The 27,640-nt window shown below is 36.5% G+C and overlaps 1 protein-coding gene across 1 annotated transcript in view; it reads right to left on the bottom strand.

Moving 5' to 3' along the window:
- Window positions 1-23,158, bottom strand: part of TMEM161B (transmembrane protein 161B) — a 66,056-nt gene extending 42,898 nt beyond the window's left edge. Inside the window, exons 1-2 of the mRNA XM_065874324.1 lie at window positions 23,073-23,158; window positions 4,872-4,975 (exon numbers count right to left, since the gene is read on the bottom strand). Coding sequence (XP_065730396.1) covers window positions 4,872-4,975; window positions 23,073-23,075 — 107 coding nt within the window. The 5' untranslated portion in view covers window positions 23,076-23,158. The remainder of the gene's footprint in view (window positions 1-4,871; window positions 4,976-23,072) is intronic.
- Window positions 23,159-27,640: the final 4,482 nt, after the last annotated feature.

Genomic DNA, 27,640 nt, shown 5'->3' on the forward strand with positions numbered 1-27,640 from the left:
AAAAAGAGTTAAGAGCAATTGAATAGGGTGTTTTCACACCTTCTTTACCCAATATAGGATGAGACAAAATCAGAATAAATCCAACCGTAATATATTTTGAGTCAGGGACATATGAAGGGAAGTAGCTGACCAAAGTGAGAGCCTAGGGGAATAAAGGGGTAGAGAAAAATGCATAAGGTTTGAGCTGAACAATCAGGAAAATGGAAAGCAGGTTCAGCAAGGAAGCTATAAGGGAGAAAAAGCAAAATCCTACTCCTCATGCAAAACCCACTATTCAAATGTACAAAGAATGTAACCTATCACTTACCTCTCCATGAAAAAGGGGCCAAGCAAACTTCAAAACAAAAATGAACTTTAATTACATTAGAAAGTAGAGAATACTTTGGCTACAAATCAGTGGTATGCTGGACATGATAAAGAACTAACGTCTTTGGGCAACCTGAGCAATGGTTAGAACGAATGCTCCTTGCGTTAGGGAAAGCAATTCACAGTAAAGGTAAAGAGAAACCAACTTTCCACAATTTTTCTTTCCTTTGGGGAGGAAGGAGAGAGTAGAGCAACCTAAGAGCACTAGACTCTTCGCACCTGAGTTTTTCAAGGTCAGTAATACTTGCTCACGGGTTATGGCAAGAAAAATTTTGCTACTTAAATTCTCGTTAAAGCAGGAATGCCTCAACAGTCTGATAGTTATATAAAAAGGCATGTAAAACAAGGAGAACTAATAACATTTTCTAGAAGAAAAACATTTGTCTATTAAAAAAACTGGAAGAATGCAATACAAAATAATTATAATTTAGTAATGTGGAATAAATTTAATCTCAAATGGTGAGGAGAGGTATAATTTTAACATGATATTTCTTAAACTCTTCTTCACACTTAGCATGATTTTGGTAATCAGAAAAATGCTGATGTGCCTTTTAACTTAGAATAAATGGTGACTGTAATCCTAGAGAAGCCAGAAGAATAAGTAAAGAGTAAGTAAGTAAAGAGAAACCATATACTCCTTATAACCTGAGGATATCTTCTAGAAGGCTAAGCACAGCTAGGGAAAAAAGGTAGAAAAAAGAAAACCTTCAATAAATTACTCTATAAACTGCCAGCAGAAGTCACAGTGGTTGTAGAAAAGTTCAACTCCACCAAATTCAAACCTTGGTTCAAGTATGTCTGTTCCAGGACAAGGGTCTGGAATTTGATGAGCAGCCATAAATCAAATAATTACTAGACTATGAATCAGACTTCCAGGGTAAAAGGCCTGGATCTGTTTCATTTTTCAGTATGTAAACAGGAGTAAAGCTAAAATTTTCTCATCTGTAAAAATGGAGACATGGGCTTCCCTGGTGGCACAGTGGTTGAGAGTCCGCCTGCCGATGCAGGGGACACGGGTTTGTTCCCCGGTCCAGGAAGATCCCACATGCCGTGGAGCGGCTGGGCCCGTGAGCCATGGCCGCTGAGCCTGCGCGTCTGGAGCCTGTACTCTGCAACGGGAGAGGCCACAACAGTGAGAGGCCCGCGTACCGCAAAAAAAAAAAAAAAAAAAAGTGGAGACAATATCACCTACAGCACAGAAGGACTAGGCACTTACCAATCCTGCTTTTACTTCCTAGGTACAATGAAAAGTGTATTTCCCAACCTGTTGTGCACTTTGGCCTGAACCAGTCATAGGGCTCCAGACTACGTAATGTGGGCAAAAATGATATATCTACTTCTAAGCTTGGCCCCTAGAATCTCCTGAAAAATCCATAGCCCACTCTCTCTCTACTTGCCAACCAGCATAGCATCTAATAGAAGGACTCCAAGCAGCAGAAGGAACAGAGGAGCCACAAGACAGAAGAAGCCTAGAATCCCTAAGTAACCGCCTGAAGGATAGCTGAATCCTTGAATCATCATTTTGTGAAGGATCTACACAGAGAGCTGCCTGACTGACCCCTCTCAGGTACCCCCATTTGACCCTGATTCCTGTCTGAGGAACTGAGTGAGAAACTTTTATTAAGTTCAGACACCAAGATTTCTGAGGTCATAACATATCCTAATACATCTCCTTCTTCCAAGTTCAGAGTGTAGAGATCCAAATGAGATAACAGAAATAAAAATTTTATCAGTACAAAGTTCTATAACACTGTAAAGGTAATATTAATGGAATTAAACCAGGCTAAAGACTATGCATTATTTTTTTGAAAACTAGGTATCTACAATACTAATTACAATATATAAATGCTATTTAACAAGAGCTAGAAAACTAGTCAATTTTTAACATAAAAAATCAGCAGGTTAACTTATAAGCAAAAACTGCTAATTCCTTCAAGGTACTGACTTCTTCAGGAAATTGGCAAGCTTACTCATTAAGTCAACATAAGTCAAACAGGTGCCACTTCACACCTTCCATTCTAAAAGAGACAGAGGCTGATGAGAGATATGGACAGAAACTAATTTACATGATAAAAAGAGAAGCCATAACTTTTAAGGAAAATATGAATACTTACAATTTGAAGATATACTAGTGGAATAAATATTAAGTCGACAGATACTGAAACTAAAAAGAAGTTTCTTCTGTCATACCCATGATTAACCTATCGTGGTATCTACACATCTATTCACTTGAATAGTTCTATTAAATAGCTATTCAATATAGTCACTCCCAAACCATCCTACACTATTCATAATTTTAAAAGTCCTCATAAGCCTCTCCCTTTAAATTTCTTCAAGTATTTTAGAGCCGATAAATCTCAGAAGGCCCTCAGTTCTTTCTCCTTCAACTCAGCCACATCATATGGTTTAAAATGCAAACTGTCGTTTCTGATCAATAATATTTTTACATAAGCAATTTAGCAGAGATTTTAGATTTTCTTAGTATTAAAACAGTATCATTTCATATCACAAAAGGTTGGCAAAACAATAATTATCCCAAAATGATAAAATCAATATTGTTATTCAACAGAGTTAGGCAACAACATTGAGTAATATAGCTTCATGACCTAAAAATTTCAGAATTAATATTAAAGAAAAATAGATGATCTTAAGAACACAGAGCAAAACAAACAAAAACAGAAAGGAAATGAAACTAACTACAGCAGAAGAGTAACTATTACTAGAAAATCCTGATTGGTATCCTTGGAACCTGATTTGGAATTAGAGACAGCATTAATTACCACTGAAGTTAATCTATTTATAAAAGCAAATCAAGATCACGAAAAACATCAACTTCACGTTTATTTTTGAAGGTTGAGCACCTCTTCAAATTAGCAATATAAAAAAAAAAAATTAGCAATATATATACTTATGACACATACTTGTCAAATGAGTAAAGATTTTAAATATATTGTTCCAATATTAACAAAGAGAATCAGTTTTCAAGCTCTGAAGTTTTAGTTTTATAGAAACAAATGCGATGCAGATTATGTGAGAAAGTAGAAGTTGCCTATAGACTAAAAAGGCACATGACTGCAAAGATCTTTAAAGCCGAAAGAGACCTGGAAGTCTCCCAGGAGACTCATCATAAACAAAATCTAGAAATGTGCAATTCTTAGTAGAAAACAAGCTACCTTAATATGTATTTTACTTAGTTTATTAATTCAGACTCCTTTTATTTAGAATTAATGGTATTTGCCCAGCAGATGTTCACCCTTTCATGATCTACGAAAAAGGGTTTTTGCTAAGCAAAAAAAGGAAGCAAGATTGCACAGGACATAAACGTACATAGTTAAAAACTAGTCACAGATGATTTACTTTTTTCACTTATAAATAGCTTTGATGAAGCTTTTATTTAACTTTACTAAACCTTTAGTCATTATTTACTTTGCTAATAAAATACACATTTTTAAACTGCTGTTCTCTCACACATTCCACACACGTGTGCCTATCAGTATTCAAAAAAACTTTTTAAGCAGTCTAAATAATATTTTCCTATTTAAACACTGATATGGAAAAAGTATAAAGCATTAGAGAAGAAGAATATACTTGAAACTAGAAAATAAATTTAAGCTTTATGGATAGAATTGCTTATTATTGGTCTTGCAATATATGAAATCATTACGAGGATAATAGCTATCCATTGCTTTCTAACTTCAAACGGTCTAATAAACAAAAGAAAACTAATATACAAATCAATAATAGAATTTGGTTATTTATTAGAGACAAATAATTGGAGTAAAACTATAGTCATGGTACCAAATCTATAATTTACCTTTCATAATTATACAAGATTGTGGCATGTATTTCTGTATGCAGAGTTTTACTGCTTTTGCCTCACTACACCTCCTATATTTAACTTCTTTACTTTTGATTTTATTCTTTTATTGTACAAATTTCAGCAAGGTAACTTACCTCCTCTGCAGAAGGAGGGGACAGTAGTAAGCTTAAAGTGCAGTAAACAAAATTAAAATCCTACAAAACAACTTCAGCGCCTCCTTACTAAATTAAAGTTTAAAATTATTTTCAGTAAAAAAAGGGCCCCTAATTCTCATAATAAACTCTCAAGTAAGTCACCAATAATAGGATATGTGCTTTGAATCACTTTTTCCAACAATGGTAAAAATATTTAAGCACTTCGATTTATAGTCTCTTCCTCTTGTTGACCAACTTTTATTAAAGGTAACTAGAAAAGTCATGTGATAGTTCCAGTGGCCATGGACAGAAAGGGATAGAGAAGGAAGGGACTAAATTCTTGACCATGACCCAATTACCTTGATACTAAACAGATAAACTACTAATATCTCAAGTAAGAGAAATAAGGAAGCTAGATTTTCCTCATTATTTTCTTTTTTCATGTTTTTAGAAAATTGGAATTAGCACTGAACTTCTAGGAAGTTAATCAGCCTGGTAAACTAAACAAAGATTTGAAAGTGCCAGTCAGAATCAGCCTATCCTTGCCTTACCTGCCATTACAGAGTAGCCATCGAGCAAGAGAATAGTGAGGTATAATCTTCTGCATGACACTGGCCATCACCATGGTAACAACCAGCTGTATACCTATCACACCCTGTGTAAAGAAACAAACAAACAAGTTTAACAATGAACGAATTTAGATTTGAGGACATTGCTGAAAAGCTTTCTATACATTTTGAAAATTATACTTTAAGAAAGATGGATTTACTACCAAAATACATATTATTCTGCCATTTAGGTATTCAAGACCACATGTTTAAATTTAAAATACATGATCCCCTCTCATAATCCTCTACAAGTTAAAGTAGCCTACACATTCAAAATCTATTCCTAAGAAACGTTCTCTATTACTTAAGTGTACCAAAATGAAGTGAAAAATGGTGATTTTGTTTTTTTCATCCTTCTCCAAAGTTACTCTATTCAACACACTTAAAACACTACCTTGGCTAGGTCTAAAAGCAGTGTGCATTTTTTTAAATTCTAGGGTGGTAGTGAATGACTAAAGAGCATTAACTATAGTAAGTGTGATGGAAGAACTGGCCTGAAAGTCACTAGAAAAAAAATTTTAATTAATACTGTCATCACCAACTTCCAGTGGGTGGACCTTCAACAAGGTCCAAAAATGCCCGTAGTTTGCTCTCATCAATCCCTCTCTTGTTCTCCGTAATACCTAATTCAAACCTTCTCCCATCTCCTCACACCTCCAACTTCCCTCAAACTTTTTTTAAAAATTCTTTTTATTGAAGTATAGTTGATTTACAATCACAGCAAAGTGATTCAGTTATACATACATACATATATATACACACGTATATTCTTTTTCATATTCTTTTCCATTATAGGTTATTTCAAGATATTGAATATAGTTCCCTGTGCTATACAATAGGACCTTGTTATTTACCTATTTTATATATAGTAACTTGTATCTGCTAATCCCTAACTCCTAATTTATCCCCCCCACCAAACTTCTAACTCTCTACTCAGTAGAGAACATCTTCCAGTTCACAGAGAGAAAAACAACAGCATCAAATGAGAACTCTCACTTGCCATGGACAAGCTCACAATCACTTGCATCTGCACCCTTCTTCCACACCCTCTAGACATAACAGAGCATCTTCAGTATAAAGCAAATCCCTCTAAATATGCTTCAGAGCAAATCCTCTCATTGATTTTCAGGAAACTTAATCAATGAATAGCTTCCCTCCTGTATCTTCCTTAATCTCTTCTCTATTTAAATCCTTCCTATCAGCATTTTAACACCTTTCACCTTTCTAAAAAATACCAATAATTTTCTCTTATTCTACAGCCCTCCCCTTCTTCAAATACGTAGCCACTTTGCAAAAGACTTGTTTTCACTGTTTCTATGTTCTCATATGCCCACACAGTTCCCATCTGACTTCTGCTTCGGCCCATTCCATTAAAACACCTACAATCACAATCACTTCACCTTGCCAAACTATCCTTCCTTATCTTAAATCTCAGCATAATCCCAACAAGGTCTACCAAATCCCTTGCTTTACTCCCACCTAGATGACCATTTCTTTATACTCCTCTTTGTTGGCTCTTCCTCTATCTAAGCAGTCCAAAAATAAAGTTGAATTCCTTCCTCAATGCCAAACAAGTGCATTTTAAAAAATGTTAAAATGTTTTTTAAAAAGTAGTATAGTTTATCTGGTTTAAGAGCATGGACTCTGGACCCAAACTGCCTGGGACAGAATCTGCCATCTACTGGCTGCATGCCTTCTGGACAGGTTATTCAAACATTCTGTACCTCTATTTCCTCTTCTATAAAATGAAGCTAATAATTCAACCTACCTACTAATCAAGCTGTGGTTAGTAATTGTGCCTGTTACAGAGTAAGCAGTCAATATGAATTAGTACTATTGTCATTATTATCACTACTATTATGGGATAATTTTTTTTAATTTCAAAAATACAAGAGACTTTGCAAAAAATAACCAATGTTACTTCTATAAAAAATAAATTTAAAAAACAAAATAAATGGAATCATACCATAAAAAATGACATGTCTCCTAAGTGATAAAAGAACACAAAAAAATTTTGCAAACATCAGGTTTCATCAACTGTTCAATAGGTTGTACACCACTGTAACAAATGCACTATCATGATGTGGGATGTTGATAGTGGGGGAGGTTGCGCACATGCCAGGACAGGGGATACGGAACCCTCTATACCTTCTGATCAGTTCTGCTACAAACCTAAAACTGCTCCAACAATATGAGATTTTAAGAAAAATCAAATCAAATTTATTCACAGAGAAACAATATAAACAATGTCAAAAGACTAACTGGGAAAAGGTATATGTAAATCATATCACAAAGGGATAATCCACTTGTTAGATATTATATAGAGTTCATACAAATCAATTAGTAAAAGAACAAATGCCTAATTTAAAAAGAGAACAAAAATGTACTTACTGTTCTTTAAAAAAGTAAAATGGCTCTTAAACAGGACTGTTTAAACCTGTTAAGCCTGCCTCAACTGTTTAAAATTGTTAAACCTGCCTCAACTCTGGTTTCACTGTGGATATTTTAATGCCTTAAATTCTATCAATTGGGTTAAGATTCAGACCACTTTTACATTCACCTAACATCAAAGGTTACATTTTTACCTTTTTTCTTTCACATTTCCTATCACTTGAATTTACTATCCTATTTTCTATGTAGATTGTGATAGAAGTTCTGCAATCTCCATACAATGAATGCCGCTACAAAGAACTCTTTCAGGCAGAACAAGGCCAAGAAATACATTAGCAAGTAGGTCAGAAGGTTAGTCTATTTGAGATTATAGACTTAAAAGCAAAAGATAATTTTTTAGCCAGGGAAAGTTTTGTGGACAAAGTGAACCTCAATCTAGCCTTGAAAGAAATGTGATAGTATCACAGTATCTTCAAGGTCATCTAGCACAATCTCTCATAAACATATACAACAATTTATTAAAGTGTAAACTCCTTAATAGCAGAAATCGTATCTTAGTCACACCTAATAAATGTTACAGGTATTAAATGGCATTTCAGAAAGACTGATCTGGAAGATATATATATATGATGGACTGTGATGAACTGGGAAAAAGAGGCATCTTGCCAAACTCTCTCCTCTTACTCCAAATCACTAAGCATAAACTGCTGATAAACCCACTACTGAAGAATGTAAACCATGTGAAGGCAAAAACAAACAAAAATCAGCAAATTGGACTGACTAGAATTAAGAATAGCAACTAGGCTTCTGCAATGATCCAGACCAGAAATGATGACGCTTTAAATTACTGTGTTTATCTCTGGTACTCAGAAGAAAAATGCATTCTAAGGATATTGTTGAAGTATTCAGAGACTGATGGTATATTGAGGCAAAGGAGGAACTAAAGAGATCAACCCCAAGAAAGGCAAACTCATTCTCAATGTTGTAGTTAATGTTTGACTAAAAAACATTCAATGGAAAAGTGTAACTTCACTCCATTCATTTACCTTACTATGCCATTTCCATCTTTTTAAATGAAAATACTTTCTCAAAACCTCATCTATATACTGGGTTAAATATATTGTATAATAGAAGTATTTTTCCAACTTTCTAATAGAAGTCAATAAATCTTTCTAAGAATGAATCAGCTGTTAGGTGACTATATATGTGGTACTGAAAGAAAATATGTTGCTTTTTTCCCAATACAAGAATCTACCTAATTTTTTGGAGAAGTAATTTTTAAATTATATGGAATATATGTCCCCAAAGTTATTCCTTTTCATACATATTTAGAAAAGAGTCCTTGGAATATATTTTCAAAATGGCAACCATTTTATAGAATTATATGTTATCAATTTAATATATTATTAATACTAAACTTAGATCAACTTTTGAGACATTACTATACAATTGACAATTACAGTGTTCATGCTAGGGATTAACATATTAAAAACTCAATTCATTAACTAAGAGACACAATCATTTGAAATTTAAAAACAAGCCATTTAAATAACCTGCCTTCACTGACCAATTTAAATGTCTATGTATGTCTAAGTTTATACAAAACAGAATTTTTGAAATGTTTAAAAACCAAATTTCCTGAATATTTTTCATTATTTTTAATTAAAAGATAATGCTTAGGGGCTTCCCTGGTGGCGCAGTGGTTGAGTGTCCGCCTGCCGATGCAGGGGACACAGGTTCGTGCCCTGGTCCGGGAAGATCCCACATGCCGCGGAGCGGCTGGGCCCGTGAGCCATGGCTGCTGAGTCTGCACGTCCGGAGCCTGTGCTCCGCAACGGGAGAGGCCACAACAGTGAGAGGCCCGTGTACCGCAAGAAAAAAAAAAAGATAATGCTTAAGTAAATTTAAGCATAAACAAACAAATTTCATAAGAAAAAACTATTAAACTGGGTAGATATGCGCTGAAACGATAAAGTTCATCATGGCTGAACTCTCAAACACACAACCATATGGGTCATTGACCCAAGTGGCCTTAATGGTTTTATTAGGGCCTCAAAACAATAACTTGACCAAAGAGATGGTTTCTGTCTGGATTTATTGCCCCTAGGCCCCAATTCTCTTGATAACTGGAACTGGGGAAAGTCAATTATGAAATAGCTCATAAGCACCCAAGAAGGGTGAAACACTGGGGCAACTTAGGTTTCAACCTTTCCACATCTATTAACCTGAGGCCATAAAGAGCAAGAAAAAGTTGTTTGCCTTTAGTCTACAGAAGAATGATCATTTCAATTTTTGTTAGTAATCGTTTCTGGGTAGGTTAAAAAAATTCTTACCAAGGAAAATTAAACAATTCTCCAAGAAATAAAATATATCAAACAGCAGTATTTTACCTTGCTTGACAATAAAACTCCCCAAACTTAAAAACAAACATCTTGCAATTTTTTTTTAAGATTTTTTTTTGATGTGGACCATTTTTAAAGTCTTTATTGAATTTGTTACAATATTGCTTCTGTTTTATGTTTTGGTTTTTTGGCCGCAAGACGTGGGATCTTAGCTCCCCGACCAGGGATCAGCAATTTTAAAATTCAAACTTGGAACAATATTATGTCAACCTCAGCGGAGTTGACATTTTGTTTTGTTTCATTAAACTAGCTCTGCTGCTAACAACAGACTGAAACAAAGTATACATTGTTTAGCATCAGAAGGCAAATCAGCATACATACTTGGGACTCACACCACCCAAAGGGTTTTAATTATCACCCCCCTTGAATAAGTAAGAAGGGAAAAAAAAGAAAGAGGCTGTTACCCAATGACGTTGCTATTTTCGGTTTCTTAACTTTTTACATATTTTAGTGATAGCTAGACATGTTGAAACAGACTTCTTAGAGATGCTCAAATGATTTATACTATAAAGAAGGGGCGAACTTTGTTATTTCAATCTAGATTCACATAAAACCTAGAATTCACACACTGAGCAGTTAAGCAAACCATCTCTGTACAATTTACAAATGAAGAAGTCAGGGTCCAAACAGCGAAGACCACAGAACTACTCGGTCACAGACTTATCCAGAACCCAGATCCCTAATTTCCAACCGAATGCACTAAGTCATTTCAGTGCATTCAGTGAACATTTATCAAGTAACACACTTCAGGCACTGAACCACCTGCACACAATAGGGAGAAACAGTACAGTCCCTGACATAAATGAGCAACCAGTCCACTAACAGAGTAAATGGACCCTTACAATACAAAGTTATGAGACAACAGGTAGAGGATTCTATGAGAATACAGCAAGAGAGAAGAGAGAGAGAGAGTACTGAGGGCAAAAAGCTGTGAAAGGGGATTGTGGAAAGTATAGCATGAGTCAAGACTCAGTGGAATCAGCTTGATGAACCATCAGTGATATCTGCTTCCCATAGGATGACAGTAGCCCAAAACCAGATACTAAAGCGCAAAACTTACAGGTTTAGAATTTAGCCTGGAAACAATAAGGAAACCCATGAAAAGTAATATGACCAGATCAGTATTTAAGAAAAGTTGCTCTGGATAGCATGTAAAGACTGGATGAGGGATAACCCAAGCAGCACTAAGACAACTGCCCAGGTATGAAAGGAGGAACTGCACTAAAGGTAGCAGCAGTACTACAGGAGGGAGAGGTGCAGCCTCTCTTACATTGGTGATAAGAACTATATAGAATCACTATATATTATAGTGACAAATGAGTTAGGGTCTTGGCCAAACAATGTTAAAAATCTATAAGTTCAAATTATGTCACTACAGAAATTATTTATTTATATCTATAAATGAGAAAAGCAAACAAAAATTTAATTAACAAATATAGGCTGTCTGCCTAACATACATCCAATATCTTACTGGCTATTATTAGAAACTTGGCAAAGGACTTCTGTGTTTCACTGACTATTATAACCCAAATACTCAGAGCAATGACATTTAGAATAATTCAACGTACATAGTAGGGTTGAAAGAATGAATGACACTACTACAAAACAATCTGTCTTAACAGAACTTAAAATCCAAGATTATCATATTAGGTAACAACAAATATTATTAAGACAATGTTGGAGCACAAAACTGCATAGCACTATGAACAACAGTTACAAAAATTCAAAAAATTGAATACAGAAGTTTCATAGAGTGGATGAGTAAACTGAAATCAAGGAAGGGACTTCCAGGCTAAATGACAAATGTGAACAGAGTAACCATGGGATAGCAAAAAGCTTAACTTAACCAAAGCAGACTTTAATATATGACAAAGAATTGTGAGAAATCAGATGAAGACAGAATTTCAGATTGTTAAGAGTCTTTAAAACCAAGAGGAGGCATCGAGCTGAGGCATCTATAAAGATCACCTTGGAAGGCTTTTTAAACAGTCAGGGGTAGGAGAATAAAATAATCCAAGTAACATATAATGAAAATTAGACACAGCAATATATTGAGCAATTAAAGAGAAAACCTAAGACTAAGGTAGAAACAGTTGAAACTAGGAAGGAAAGAACAAAACTAAAACTTGGTCAGTAGAAAACCAATCAGACTTTTGAGTGTGACTGACCACAAAGGAAAACAACTATAGAATAAAACAGGAATGTCTCAAAGGTTATTTCAGGATGTTTTAGTTTCAGTGACTGGCAGAATCCTAAAGCCACTGACAGAAAAGTTGTAGGCTGAAGGGAACTCAAGGAAGTGGACTAACAACCCTACCACAGGCCTCCCACCTTGGCTGTATCCTCAGCCATTCAGAACACACACAGAACATGTTTCTCTGGTACAACCAATTCTACATCAGGCAGACTGTCAATAATCAGATTTGTAAGAGTTCTAACAACTAATATACAGTGAAACATAAGCTATCAAGTGAATCAGATGCTCAAGTTCACTAAGTACTCCACACCATTACTGTCTTAATGATACACTGGAAGTCAAATTATAAACAGGCTGCTTGGAACGTAGTGATTCAGAGCAAAAGGCATCATTGAGGGATATTTCGTTCACGTAGCAAAGAAGTCTGAAGAAATACACAAAACAGCCCTCTAGAGTATAAAATACTCCAACACTAAATAGTTCTGGATAAGTATGTCCAATTCTGGCTATTCAAACTGCTTTTCTAGACTTTCAAACGACAAAACTACTTTCCAATCCTATTTCTTTAGGCGAAAACCTATCTAAAATTTTCTCTATCTTTTGACATGCAAATACCATTGATTTGGCTACAATCTAGTCTACCTTAGGTCTTGCAAACAATCCACATCTAAGATCAAGGTGAGAGGACAACTTATTTCTTCCATCACGTGTTGATTTTATCAAACTCTTAAAATGTTAACCACCCCTCATGCCACCTACAAATAACATGTGATAAGTGGTATGGTAGAGGTCAGTGCCCAGTGTCATGGGAGCATTCCAAGAAAGGGAGTGATTAAATCTACATTAGAGAACTGGGAAAGACTTGTTCACAGAGGTGACATCTAAACCAATGTCACAAGGTTAAAGTAGTATCCCAATGTCAGACAGGAAAAGAATACAATTTTAGACAGATACACCTATTTGTACCAAGAATGTAAATGGCATGAGCTGAAATAATGAGCAGTTCCACACAGCTAGATTTTGGTATGGGTTGCCCAAAATGGACTCTTCTGCAGGTACTCAGAAATAAGTCAAGGATCCTAAGCCTGGAAGTAACTAAACCAAATATATTTTGGAAGGATAACTCTGCCACTACAGTGGAAAAATCAAGTGGAGGGAGGGTAAAAGTAATTGGAAGCAAAGAGCTAGATTAGATATCTGCTGAAATAGTCCAACCAACACCATAAAAGCCTAAACTAAAACAGCTTCAAAAACAAGAGCAAAATTAAGAACATTTTTTTAGAGGAAAAAAAAGGAATTAGGCATGAGGTTAATAATTATCTCTGCAAGAAAAGTATCAATAGGTAAAGATTAAACTTAAGTGATTATGTAAAGATAAAATGAGAATAATGGCCATAATTATTCCTTGGAAAAATTAAGCAGTAAGAGGGAAATATGACAGTTACTAAAAAGGTTCACATATAAAAATATACATTTGTAAGGGGGAAAATATACATACTTAAGGCAAAAGGGAAGGAACCAATATAAGGGGGCTGCTAAATACTCTAAAAAGGAGTTAACTGTGGGTATTGCTTATGAATCAGAAATAGATGAGACTGAAGGCCTAAGTTGAAAGTAAAACTTTACGAGACCTTGTTCTACTGAACAGAAGCACAAAAGGTATAGAGACGTATTAAATTGAAAAACTGAGGTCTTCAAAGGTTACATAACTTGGCTGGGGTGGGATAAGGAAAAACGACGTCAAGACTTTTGATGCCCTGCTTTCCACTGGATATAGTCATTTTGGAAAACTCATTACATATCATTTCAAAGTCCTCAGATCATTCCCTAAAAACCATGATGGGGTGGGGAGTTGATCTGTAAACCAAAAGAGGGGAGGGGCAGCAAGTCGTGAGAATTTTGACATAAAAGTTAACGGAAGAATTGAATGAATAATTGCCAAGCAACTACAAGTCTGCATGACTCAGTAGCTCAGGTACAACATCAGAGAAATGAAAGATGTGGAGTTAAAGGTTAAATCTGCAGGATAATTAAGTAGCTGGTCAAGAGAGCCAAAGAAATGACCAAAGTGGACAAAGTTTGAGAGATCCTGAAAAATAACCACATCCAGGTCAAGATCTTGGCAATGTGACTGAGAGGATGTCCAGAAACTTAAGAAAGGTCTGATGAACTTATTATACATGTAGATGACTGACAAACCCAAGCTGCATTTTTAAAAACAATTACTTCCAGTAAGTTCTTTAATAGAATTGAGGGCTATCTAAATTTCACCCAGAAGAGAAATTCTTCCACATAATGCCAAAGCAGATAAAAGCATACAACAATCATGAATAGGCAGGGAGAATTCCTCCCCACAGACCATCCCTAGAATCCCACGGTTCATTATACAGGCTATCAATGGCCTTTATCTGGTTTTATATCATAGCTCCAGCCCTTACAGACACAGTAAACAGACCTGAAAATAAGGAGGCCTTTGCTAAACAAATGAAATGAAAATAAAAGGTTTTGGTAGGAAAGCAGTTAAAGAATATGAATAAAGTCTATTGATATTTAACAGACATATTGATTGAACCATATGAAATCAGATATTTGTTTTGACCTACAAAACAGCAATTTCATATGGTTCAAATTGTTACTACAAATAGAATTATATACACATAATATATAGAAGGTAAATTGACAGAAAGGGAATTGGAAAACACAATTACCAACAACTATGATTTGAACTCAAATGACATGGTTTTCAAATTTAAATGTTTACAGAATTAGTCTGGTTTGCCAACATCGATGTTTTGCACCACAAAATTTAATTTCTTTAGAGTAAAAAGTACAAGCAGAAATTTTTATTGTTTCCAAATTCAGAATAAGAAATTTAATGTACTTTAAAACTAAGGCCCAAAACCACAAACCTTCAATAAAATGCCTTGGTTCACCCTAAATATCTTAATTAGACCTACAACTTAGTAGAATGCATGAATTTGACATAACTATATTCAGTAATAGCAGCTCCACATTTTCTGCTGAAGATGATGATAGAAAGCCGTTTTTCAGAATTTGATTAACCTCTGAAAAAAACGTTAGATATTTTTCTTATGATATAAATTGATAAGGCAAAGTGGGAGACCAACAAGAAATAGAGTGCAAAGCGGCTTCCCTGGTGGCGCAGTGGTTGAGAGTCCGCCTGCCGATGCGGGGGACACGGGTTCATGCCCCAGTCCGGGAAGATCCCACATGCCGCGGAGCGGCTGGGTCCGTGAGCCATGGCTGCTGGGCCTGCGCGTCCGGGGCCTGTGCTCCGCAACGGGAGAGGCCGCAGCGGTGAGAGGCCCGCGTACCGCAAAAAAAAAAAAAAAAAAAAAAAAAAAAGAAAAAAAAGAAAAATGGCCATAGCCTTAGCAGTGCCTTATTTGTGACATTAACTGATGGCAGTCTACTATCATATATTTATAATATGGAGCTTGTTGAAGTTCCTACTTCCTAAGTAATTTCTACTGTTGGAGAAAAGTCTCCCTTTCTCTAACCAATGTCCCTTAGTATTTCCATCTCATCTCTTCTTCACAATCCAAACCTACTTCCAAGAATTTATTGCAAAGATTCATCATTATCATCTAGCACTTCTATTTTTTTCCCTAAAGGATCTTTATAATAAATATCTAGCTAGATAGATAGATAATTAGTTCACGGTCTCTCAGAAGTTACATGGGGAGATAACTTTTACAAATTCTTCTAGCAGTAAAAACTTTTGAGTGTGCTGAATGTCTGGGAGGGAAGGCAAAATACCCTACAAGACCACATTCTTCTTTGCAACTCAGGGAGGGAACAAAGTTCTAGTTGCAAGCAATAGGTAATCCAAGTGAAAAGAAAAGGAGCAAGCCAATCCTGAGAGCCCTCAGGAAAAGAAATGGGCTGTGAGACAGGCTTGGAACAAATGTGACACACTACATGCTTAAGCTGATAAGAAATTCCAATTCACCACAGGTCCTCATCCCCAGTTCTCTAATTGCTCCACACTTCATCAGTGTTACTAGTTCAACCCCAGGCCTAAGGGAAATTAATGCTTTGGCGTGAAGGAGTGCCAGTTAAGGTAAAAGGAATATGACAGAATCCTTATTGTGACTTACTGCAGCAGTGTCAGATGTATTTAGCATCTGAGTTAGAAATGCCAATCATTAGCGCTACACATGACAGTAATAATTAATTTCTCTAATACCATGAGATGTGATACTAGGTAGTAACTAAGTTGGGAAGGATTTTCTAGAAATATAATCACTAATTATAATATTACTTCTATAGGAAAATGTTTTTGAAATTCAATCCTTTCATAAGTTAAAACTTATCAAAGATAAACAATAAGATTGGCACAACAGTACAGTGGCCAAACAGCCTGATTTAGAAGTCAAATTCCACCACCAATAGATGTGATTTTGGATGAATTACTCTAATGTCGCTGTGCCTCCATTTCTACATCTGTAAAACAGAGGTTAAAAAAAAAAAAGGAGGTAAAATACGGAGATTAAAAAACAAAATAGTAGGAAGTTAAAAAAAAAAACCCAAGACTGAATAACTTTATAAGTATTTAGTTAAGTTTATATAAGTAGAGTAGTAAATATTAACTTTAAATAAATGCAGCTATTCTTGCTATTGAGGAAAAGTAACACTCAATTTCTTATCTACCTGACATATTTCCACTTACCCTTAAAGACCTAGTCCTTTGTGAAATCCTTCTTAAACTCCATACAAATTGAATATTCCCTCCTTTGTTCCCTCAATGTACATTTAACTAAAAGTACATCAATAATATTCACAAAATCACACATCCAGAATCACAGAACCCTGAAACAAACTATGGAGGTCATCTAGTTCTGGTTCAAGCAGACTTTCAATACCATATATATATTGTATTCTTCCCAAAGTCATTTTTAAAGATACGCATGTTTGAGCAGTCAGTTTTTGTAACATCTTACAATTTTTTAAAAATAAATAAAACACTATAGTCAGATATTAAAATCCTGAGCTTCAACATCAAAGTATCAAAGGTGAAATTATTTCAGGTTTTCCTAAATCTTTGTTTATGGTCAAAACACAAAAGATATTTAATTTACTTTAACAAAAGAATTACTAAGTCTGTTTAATGTAAGTAAAGATACAATGTAAAATCAGAATACTTTGAGTGAATAAGTTATATTCTCCCAAGATCTGTAATAACTTAAAAGACTAAAAATATGTGGCATAAAAAATGTAATCTATTCAGTAAAATATAATATCATCTACTAATATACGATTTTAAAACACACATTTCTATTATTTTTCTGTTCACTGCAAAGAAAGATGATAATACATGGCTTTATTGAAAGATTCCCACTATAGTTAAAGAAACTATGAGCTTTGTGCCTGACACTATAACACTTTTTTAGGGTGCAGTTCATAAACACATATTCAAAGATACCAGGTATACAGGCTGAATACATATATGAACTCAAATCTATTTCAATGTCACCTCCTCATTGTGGCTTTCCCTGAATGCCCTATCTAAAATAACCACCCCAATCATTTCCTTAACTCTGTTCTACCTTTCCTTATTGTATTTACCGTGACTAAAAAATATTATGTCTCATTTGATTATTGTCAGACTCTCTCAATAAAACATAAGGTCCATAAAGACAAGAATGTCTCTGTTTCATAAACAGTTATATTTCTGTTGCCAAGAACAGTACATGACATACAGATACTGCTTAACAGACAATGAATGAATGATTGAACAAATACTTTTGAAGTAAGAGCATGATTTTTAAGTGTTTGGTGAAACAAAAGACATAATCATTTCAGTTAAAAACAAGAGAATGTTCATCTCACCAGGACTTTAAAAAAAATTTTTTTTTTCTGTAACTCAAGGGTAGGTGGTACAGAAAGAGTAGGAGGGCAGTGTACAAAACGGGTTTATTTCTTCAAAGTTCCTTTGGGGCAAGTTGGTGTTCATTCTTGACTTAGTAACATGGGAAAACCATGGCACAATAGTAAGAAAATAATAAATTCTCTCTTAAAAAATGAACACTTTAGAATATGTTCTGATTTTCTAAAATCAACTGTATTTGCTTTAAGCTTCTATCCCAGAGCAAACAAACGAATTAATTATCTAAAAAGTGGACACAGCCCAAAGTATAAACCAGTCTTAAGAATCAACCTTGGGGCTTCCCTGGTGGCACAGTAGTTGAGAGTCTGCCTGCTGATGCAGAGGACGCGGGTTCGTGCCCTGGTCCGGGAAGATCCCGTATGCCACGGAGCGGCTGGGCCCATGAACCATGGCCGCTGAGCCTGTGCGTCCGGAGCCTGTGCTCCGCAACGGGAGAGGCCACAACAGTGAGAGGCCTGCGTACCACAAAAAAAAAAAAAAAGAATCAACCTTGAATCAACCAAATGCTAACCAAGAGAACAGTCTCTACGATTATTTGAACTAAGCCTCTTTTGGAAAGAATTAGTAAAGAAGTGGAAGAAAAGTCAGAGAACTGAGAAGAGGCCCAAATCTCCACCACTATGTGGCAAACTGATGAAACCTGACCAGAATCCATCCTTCAAACTGCACATTCTGGGCCATAAAACATTTAACAAATTAAAAGGATAGAAAACATACATTGTCTGCCCTCAGATCACAATGGGATTAAACTAGAAATCAGTAACAGAAAATAATTGGAATATCCCAAAATACATGGAGACTAAATAACACAGGGGTCAGAGAGGAAATCTCAAGAGAAATTAAAAACATTAATTTCTATGAACTAAATGAAAATGAAAACACAACTAATCAAATTTTATGGGATACAGCAAAAGCAGTGATTAGAGGGAAATTTACAGCATTGAATGCATATATTAGAAGAGATCTTAAATCAACCACCTAAGGCTCCACCTTACAAAACAAGAAAAAGAGCAAACTAAATCCAAAGTAAGCAAAAGCAAAGAAATAATGTGAATTATTTTTAATGAAATTGAAAAGAGGAAACCAACAGAGAAAAATCAATAAAACCAAAAGCTGGTTCTTTGAAAAGATCAATAAAATCAATAAGCCTCTAGACAAGCCAAGTAAGAAAAAAAGAGAGGACACAAATTACTAATATCAGAAATGACAGAGGAGATAACACTACAGATCCATGGACATTAAAAGGATAATAAAGAAGCACTATGAACAAGTTTATGCCCACAGATTTTATAACCTGGATGAAATTAACCAATTTCTGAAAAATACAATTTGCCAAAACTGACACAAGAAATAGACAATCTGAACAGGCCTATATCTACTAAAGAAATTGAGCCAATAATTAATAACCTTCCAAAACAAAAAGCACCAGGCCCAGTAGGGTGGACTGGTGAATTCTACCAAACATTTAAGGAAGAAATTATACCAAGTCTCTACAATCTCTTTCAGAGGACAGAAGCAGAGGGAATACTTCCTAACTCATTCTATGAGGACAGCATTACCCTACTACCAAAACCAGGCAAAGGCATTACAAGAAAAACAAAAACTACAAGAAAAACAAAAACTACAGACAAGAAAAACAAAAACTATGTCATGAACATACATGCAAAAAGCCTAAACAAAATACCAGCAAATCAAATTCAATAGTGTATAAGAATTATACACCACAACAAACTGGAATTTATTCCAGGTATTTGAGGCTAGTTCAACACTCAAAAATCAATTAAAGTAATCCACCACATCAACAAACCACACATCTGATTATCACTCAGCACAAAAACCTTAATATCTCCATCAAAGTTTCTAATGTCTGCATTAGAGTTTAAGGACCACGAGTTTCAGTCTTAACTGTAAAACTCATTAAAAATTAAATTCTCAGACTCCACCCCCCCAATAATGGAGACCAGATAAGCATTTTTATCAAGGATCACAGGTGAATCCTATGTGAACTTAAGTTGAGAACTAGTGTCCTAATACACTTTTCAAAACTCAGTTGAAGTCACCTATTACATGACTCCCCCCCATTAGAATTAATTTCTTTTCTCTGTACTACTCTTTGAACACATTACATGTATTTCTCTTGTAACTTATACCACATTATCTCTTCCCAACAGCCCTCCCCATTCCCCAAAAAGAAAACTTTCTCATTAACTCTGATTAAGGCAGAGGTTCACAACCTTTTTTTCACAACTAACACACCACAGCACAATCCCACAGTAAAAGTTACTAGAGGATGTTACATAGATAAAATAAGCCATGCTATTCCTACAATTCCAGGACTTAGCTCTAATCTACTTTTCTCCCACAAATCAGCCTAAATGGTGTAAAGATCTATTTGATTAAAGTTGGTCTATAACTTTCAAAAAGATAATAGCTTTATTCCTTTAGTAAATTTTCTATGGACTATCCATTCTCACAACATGAAAGCAAAAAAATTAAGAGTGAATACTCAGTATTCTTGGTCTGGATCATGAGTTTATATCGACTAAAACAAAAATAAAATCAAGGTGTAAAATAAAAAAGACTTTGCTTTCCATTCCATAATTGTATTTAAAACAGTAGTAAATTACTTGACCAAACATATTGACAAAGATTCCAAGTATTACCAACCTGATATATTAAAAAATGAAAAGGTGAATGATTTAAAAAAAAGAAAATCAAACTTGAGGATGGGGGGACAGGACAGTGGAAATCAGACTAAATTTTACTTAATCAGAAACTTTCTGAAAATTCTGAAAAAAAGTCCTGGGTGAAGTCACAAAATCATAAATATTAGAGTTAAAAGGTGTTTTAATTCCTATCAAGTTCCACTTCTCTTATCTAGAAGGAAATTGGAATTCTTATCTATGTTGAGTGATTTTGCCCAATTCATATAATAATGGGCAGAATCTGGGTTTCCTGACTTCTGTGCCCTTTTCATTATATCATTAGGACCAAGCAGTGCACAAGACCTCAATTCAACTAAGCTGAATCCTAAACAAATTCAACCCTTGTTCACTTCATATAATAGCTAAACCCTTTCCTTTGAAGGATTCCAGGCAATGACCACACTTGCATATACAGACATTATGCAAGTTCATAGTTGGGGAAGGTAAAGCTGCAAGCTTAGTAATTAACTCAGAACTATAAGCAATAACAAAATGGAGAGTAAACTATCTGGCTCCTGGTGACATTCTCCAGGTGACATTCTCTTAAGTGGCATTTTGATAAACATCATGAGTTTACCTTAGCTTAAAACAAAACTACCTTTTTTTGAGCTGGCAGGGGGAGAGAGGTTCTACTTCTATTACTACAGAATACTGACAAGTTCACATTCAGCTTCTTTGTGACAATTGTAAATTTAAAGTTTTTAATTACACCCTATCTTCAACTTTTCAGACCAAGATATCAAATACTAAGCTGAAATTTAAGAACTGGAGATTTGGGTTATAGTCCAGACTGTGCCAAACTATCACTACTTTAGGTAAATCACTGCCTATTTCTAGACGTCAGATCTTTCCCTCTATTAAATTGGGGTGGGGGGAGGGGGGAAGGTGGTTACCGTAGTTATTATCTTTGGTGCCTTCCAGTTCTACTGTTCCTTATCTTTGTCTAATTTCATTGATACAAAAGGAGGAAAAAAAAACTGTTAATGATTACAAATTGTACCATTCACTGAGGTTTAAAGAAACACACACACACACACACACACACACACACACACACACACACACACACACCGGTGCCCGAAAGAGTCTGATTTTACTTAATCAGAAACTTTCTGAAAATTCTGAAAAAAAGTCTGAAAAACACACACACACACACACACACACACACACACACACCGGTGCCCGAAAGAGTCAGAGGTTAGCTGGTAGAGAGCACCAGGAACCACATTATTTTGAAATTCTTTTGTTTCACAGTCAGTTAAGTTTCTATAAATCATTCAAAAGTCAATCACCATACACAGCAGCTGAACAATGTCAACATTTGATCCTGAAAAAATATGGCAAACTCCAAATTCCAAGACAGAATGTCTTCAGATGAGGATTTGAAATCTTTTATATAGTCAAGTAACTGACAATTTTGAACATTACCAAACCCCTGTGATATTGGGAAACAGCAAAGGTTAAGAAATCCTCCCATTGCCACCCTTCTGTGATCTGGAAATGGCTTACTGCAAAGAACTAACAGTCCCCATAGGACTTAGGTGAGCAAGACTCAGGAATTACCCACCCACCTTGTTTACCTATAACAAGGGCAGACATAGCACCTGCAAATTCCCATTCTTTGCTTCAAAACTGACTAGTTGAACTGCTTGTCCCCATAGAGCAACCGGAACAAAATATTACCCAAATTCCAAGATCTCTTCCCCTAGGTTCCTGAACTTTGGCCCACACTCAGTCTGAAACAGGATATAACCCCCCAACAGTTTTTCCTCAGAACAGGTTTGCGTGGGGGTAAAACTTTCTCTGATTTACAGTCCAATCGTACTACCCTGTCATCTCCCTTCCCCACACCTAGTTCTTTCTAGCCTTGTTTCCTCCTGCCCATAAAAGAGAAGCTCTTTTTCCTAATCTTTGAGACTCTAGCAGATCTTATGGTCAGGGCACTCTCCCTACTCCAATAGTTCCCTCGTCCACGCCCTTGCTATTCCTTTCGAATACAGACCCTGCTAATTAAGTCCAGATTTTTTATTTGACACCTTTTCCAACTCCACAAGGGCTGAGTTTGAAAGACAAACTGACTTTGCCGTTTCTTTACTTTGCCCTTTCTCTAAGTGACAGGTGCTAATCCTTTACAAGAAGGGAATGTACTGTGTCCACCTGGAAAGGCTATAGGCATTTATAAGATCTGAACTTCTTTGCCACTGCCCTACAGCTGAGAGTAAAGGGAGGAGATCATCAACCAGGCAAGGTCAACTCTGGGACCACCTGGCCCACGGCCATACGCAGTAAATGGGCCATGAACATTCTGACTACCTATTCCGTACTCCTGAACAGATCTCGCGGTTGGGCAGGACAGATGCCGCTTCCTCTAGGGCCCCGGCGCCCCGGGGCAGGTGGTAGGTCCTGTCCTACCGCTCACCCCATTGCTCCCGCCCGCTCCATCCTCAGCTGGGCACCCGACCGGCTCCCTTCACAGGACTGACCTCCCGGCCCCTTCCTCCCGACTGTTGTTATTCCAGCCCTCACAGGAAGACTCACCATGGCGCCAAGGACAGGTCGTGGACCAGACGCCCAGGAGTCGCCGGGGCCGTCCAGGACCTACCCTCACCACTCTACAGCCGGGATCCACTCGACACCGCCAGAGAAAAGATCTTCCGGCTCTGCCGGAAGTTCAGCCTGAGCGGGACAGGAAGTCCCTCCCCTCTGCTGAACGTCGGCGACCCCACGCCACGCAGAGGTGAGGCTACGCAGGACGTCCTTCATTGCCACTTCCGTGAGCGCTAGGTTAGAGGCTGGGGGAGGTGCTGACCTTGAGAGCGCACGCGGGAGGCGCAGGCGCAGCACAGGTAGGAAGGTGGGCGGGAGGCGCGCCACTGTCGCGCCTGTGAGGAGCCAGAGGTGGGTTGGGTTGTGTTGTGTTGGCAAGAGCGCACCCTCTCTCTACAAGGTGATAGAGATAAAGGTTGGTGAATGAGGTGGGAGCCGACTCAAGATCCAGCGGATTTCTTACGGGAGAAAACCACAGTTAAGCCCCGCTCTTGCTGAGACAACACTGAAATTGCCTCAGCTCAGCCACGCCCTTTCTCTTTTTACCTTCTCGTTTTTCTAGCTGCCTTTTCTTGGAGACTTTCCTTACAGACCTGTCCCTCTGTCGTCTCTGCTCCCTGCTTTAGTGGCTCTTCCAGCTCTATCCTTCCTCAGGGCAGTGGAATTTGTTCGTGAGAAGTTTCTTCATTACAGGTACCAGCTAAAGCCAGAAGGACATCTACCAAGAGCAGAGAAACCGGCAAGAGAATTCTGCCTATTTAATACATTCCATACATTCCAGTATGGACGGTTTCCATTTAGATTAAAAAGTATATGTCATCAGATGGAAAAAAGTCAAACTCCCGTATACCTTCTAATGTGCTGTTTTGTTTTTTTTTTCCCAAAAGACAACTCCCATATACCCTCAAAATGTTGTGTTGTTTTCTGTACCTATAAACTCTCTCTTTTATTTGGTTATACATAGTACTAATGGCAGGCTTGAAGTGCATATACAGAGTACCTTTAACCCAGAAATTCATCTCACAATTTAGGGATCCTTGCTTAAGTCTCAACTGTATCTGCAATTTCATCTGTGGGATCTCTTTTTGCCATAGGGTCTAGTTTTGTCGTAAAGCTGGAATTGGAATGGGAAACTAGGAAGCTTCAGAAGAACTTAAGAAAATTGGGTTGGCAGGGGTGGTTAGGGATGTTAAGTTTCACCTTCCTTACCAAAGTACCTGAAGAGCACAGATACCCAAGCTATAAATGGTCGAAAGATCCTGAGAATCAGAGTTCCCAGCCATCTAAAAGAAGCATGCGTAGGGCAGTTACTCTATATTAGTTTTCACTTTAAATTTTATTGGGAGATGCATAGTGTGACAGTTAAAAAAAGATGTAAGAATCATAAGTACTAACATTGGAAACAGCTGGAGGTGGAGTGGGGCTGGGAAATATTTTGTGAAACAGATCCTGCTGAGGTTGAATCCAGAACTTCGCTGAGGGTTCGTTCCACTTCTGCTGTATGGAACAAGGTTGGAAATTGACAAGCCCCAGGGCACTGCAGATGGTAACTGGGAGAGAGGAATTGGAGTCTGTCGGCAGGTGTGTCTGTGGAAAGCAGCTGCGATCCTTGAGGAAGAAAAAGTGGAGAAGGAAAGTGGCTATAAGTCTGTCAGTGACAACACATCCTGCTAAGTCTTACTCTCCTTTCTGACACTGTGGTTCTTACATCTGCCCTAGACCTGGCAGCCTCATTGAGGTTCACAAAGCATCTCCTATGTGGCAGTAAGACTGAAATTATTAGGTTGGAATCCATTCCTGCCAGAGTAAACGAAAGGAAATCACAGTGTTTATTATCTGCTGATCATTTTAAATAGATCATGGGGTTCTATGTTCCTTATTTGGTATATGGCAAGTTGATAAATAACTCTTGGTTAATATCCTTTAATGTTTCTGTTACAGTGTGAAAAATCTGTTATAAGTAATTTTTTTAAGATTAAAATAAATGCATGTTTTAAAGCTGCAACCTCCCAGTCTTTTTTTTAATCCCACAGAGTAATTATAATGTTGTGTAAGGTTACATGCCTTGAAGTAGAGGAATTTACCTATTTCCATTACTTAAAGTAGATGAGAGTCTTAGACAAAGGTACAAAAAAAGGGGAAACTAATGAAAGGGGGGGAAAGACGTGGATGATGGAGATTAAGAAGAAATTTGGTTGTTTTTGTCAGGGGAGTTAGGAGTCGAATCTTTGATTTAAAAAAATCTTGGTTGCTCACTATTCAGGCTTTGTGATGAGTTGTCCTGAGTGAGAACTGTTCCCTAGTACTTAAGAACACTAACAAATAGTTACCTCATCCTTCAGGACCTCCACCTATCTGGAACGTTTTCAACCATTAAGACCTATCACTTTTTTTTTTTTTTAACCTATCACTTTTTTGAAGTCTAGCTCCATATTCTTTGCAAAATGTTTTCCAGATTAGCTCCCCTAATAAATTTCCACTGCTTTTTCTTACTTTAGTAAATATAATAACTTACACTTTCTTGTGCAGTGCCATTGTAATCCCCCCACCTCTGCGCAATATATATTGTTCTCCTAATTAGACATAAATGCCTGGGACCTTCTTGTGTTGCCCACCCTCTTCCCCTTGAGAAATACCATTTAAAGGAATGTTGTGGATAAAAATCACTTCAGTTAAACTGCCCTTAAAATAATTTATGGACAAAAATGTTAGCCGTAGGAATACTTATCATCATAAAAAATTAGGAAAAATCTTTAACAATTAGAGATTGGTCAAATTCTATCATATATACTTAGTGGAATATTATCTAGCTATTTTTTAAAAGCCATTAAACTGGTCTTTCTAATGGAAAATGTGACCAGTATGATTGCTTTGACGTGAAAAAACTAAGTATAGAACAAAGAGTAAAAAAGGAAGTAACAAAAATATATCAATCATCATTACTGGAATTACCACTCTAAAACAACCTTTCTGTAAGGGGGTAATTTTTTATTTTATTTTTTTTTACTTAGGAGTAGATGAAAGGAGCTTTTTTCCCCCCAAAAAATTATGCTTTGTAACATCCACCTATATTACTCTCACCTTTCTAATTTGGGAAAAACACAAACACTCATGTTCTTCAGAAGTGTATTGTAACTTTTTGATAGTTCAGTAGCCTCCCTCTGAAACTTTTCTCTATTGTTATTATAGTTATATCTAGGACTGTACTACATATCTGACTGGTGGAAAAACTCCTGCAAATTTTACACAAATTATACAGTGCACATTTTCAAGGATTACTAACATACATAAATGAGATCTTGATATCATTTGATACCTTTTGGTATCAGGAAGGTCTTTAAACAGCCACCACCGAGAGCAATAAAACCGTTAGAAAAGTTTAAAACCTAAGTTAGCTTTATTCATTCTTTAAGTATTTGAGTATCTACTCTGTCCTAGTCACTGTTCTATACTTGGGGAAACTGTGATAAATAGAGCAGGCATGGTCCCTACTACATTTTAGTGATAACAGACCATAAATAAATAAACAAGAAAAATATGTTAGTAATAGTGCTAGGCAGAGAATTAACGTAGATGAATATTTTAGATTAGGTCACTAAGGAAAACTTCTAAAAGAGTGTTTTTATTTAAACTGCTATTTGACAGGAGAATCCAGCTTTGCAGAAATTGGGGAAACCGTTGCTTGCAGAGGGGACAAAAATGCAAAACCCTGAGGCATGAACTATCTTGGAATATTTTGGGAACGAAAACAAGGCCTGCCTTGTTGGAGCATAGTGACTACAAGAAGAGTAAGTTTGGGGGTAGGAAAGAGTTAAATTATGGTTGCATTGAAAGCCAGGAAAGGGTTTAGATTTTATTCTAAGTGTCGTGGAAAAAGCATTTTAACCTGAGGAGTTATATGCAAGAATATATTTTTTAAATCTACTTTAATGATATTTTTGTAATTGAAATGTTTAGTTGACTCACATGTAACACAATTACTAATATACATGGACATAAATCTATCATATTACAGTAAGTCCCCTACATACAAACCTTCAAGTTGTGAACTTTCAAAGATGCGACCATGCATTCACATGTCCAGTCACATGTTAGTTCACGTGTCTGGCTTACATTGTCATGTGTGTGCATCCTCTACAAGTGGTTGTGCTTTTGTGTACTTTACTGTACAGTACTATATAGCTACCCAGACATCGCTGGATTGTTTTTTCAAGAGAAAAAACGATAGAATTGAATCTAGCAATGAACCAGAACTGTGCCATCAACGTCAGGCATGAGTGAAATTGCAACTTGCCCTCTGTCTCCTATTGCCAATGATCCTTTAGCTCTACCATCTCCCACCTCTTCTCCTTCCTCCAGTCAGTAACTCTTCTTGCCTGTTCACTCGATACCAGCCCCTGTATGCCAGCTGCTGCCCTGTACTACTGTACTTTTCAAGGTACTGTACTGTAAGATTAAAAATGTTTTCTTTATTTTTTGTGTTTGTTTTTTATGTATTATTTGTGTGAAAAGTATTATAAATCTATTACAGTACAGTAATGTATAGACAATTGTGTTCA

This window comes from Phocoena phocoena, chromosome 3 (assembly GCF_963924675.1).
Source record: "Phocoena phocoena chromosome 3, mPhoPho1.1, whole genome shotgun sequence".
Lineage (NCBI taxonomy): Eukaryota > Metazoa > Chordata > Mammalia > Artiodactyla > Phocoenidae > Phocoena > Phocoena phocoena.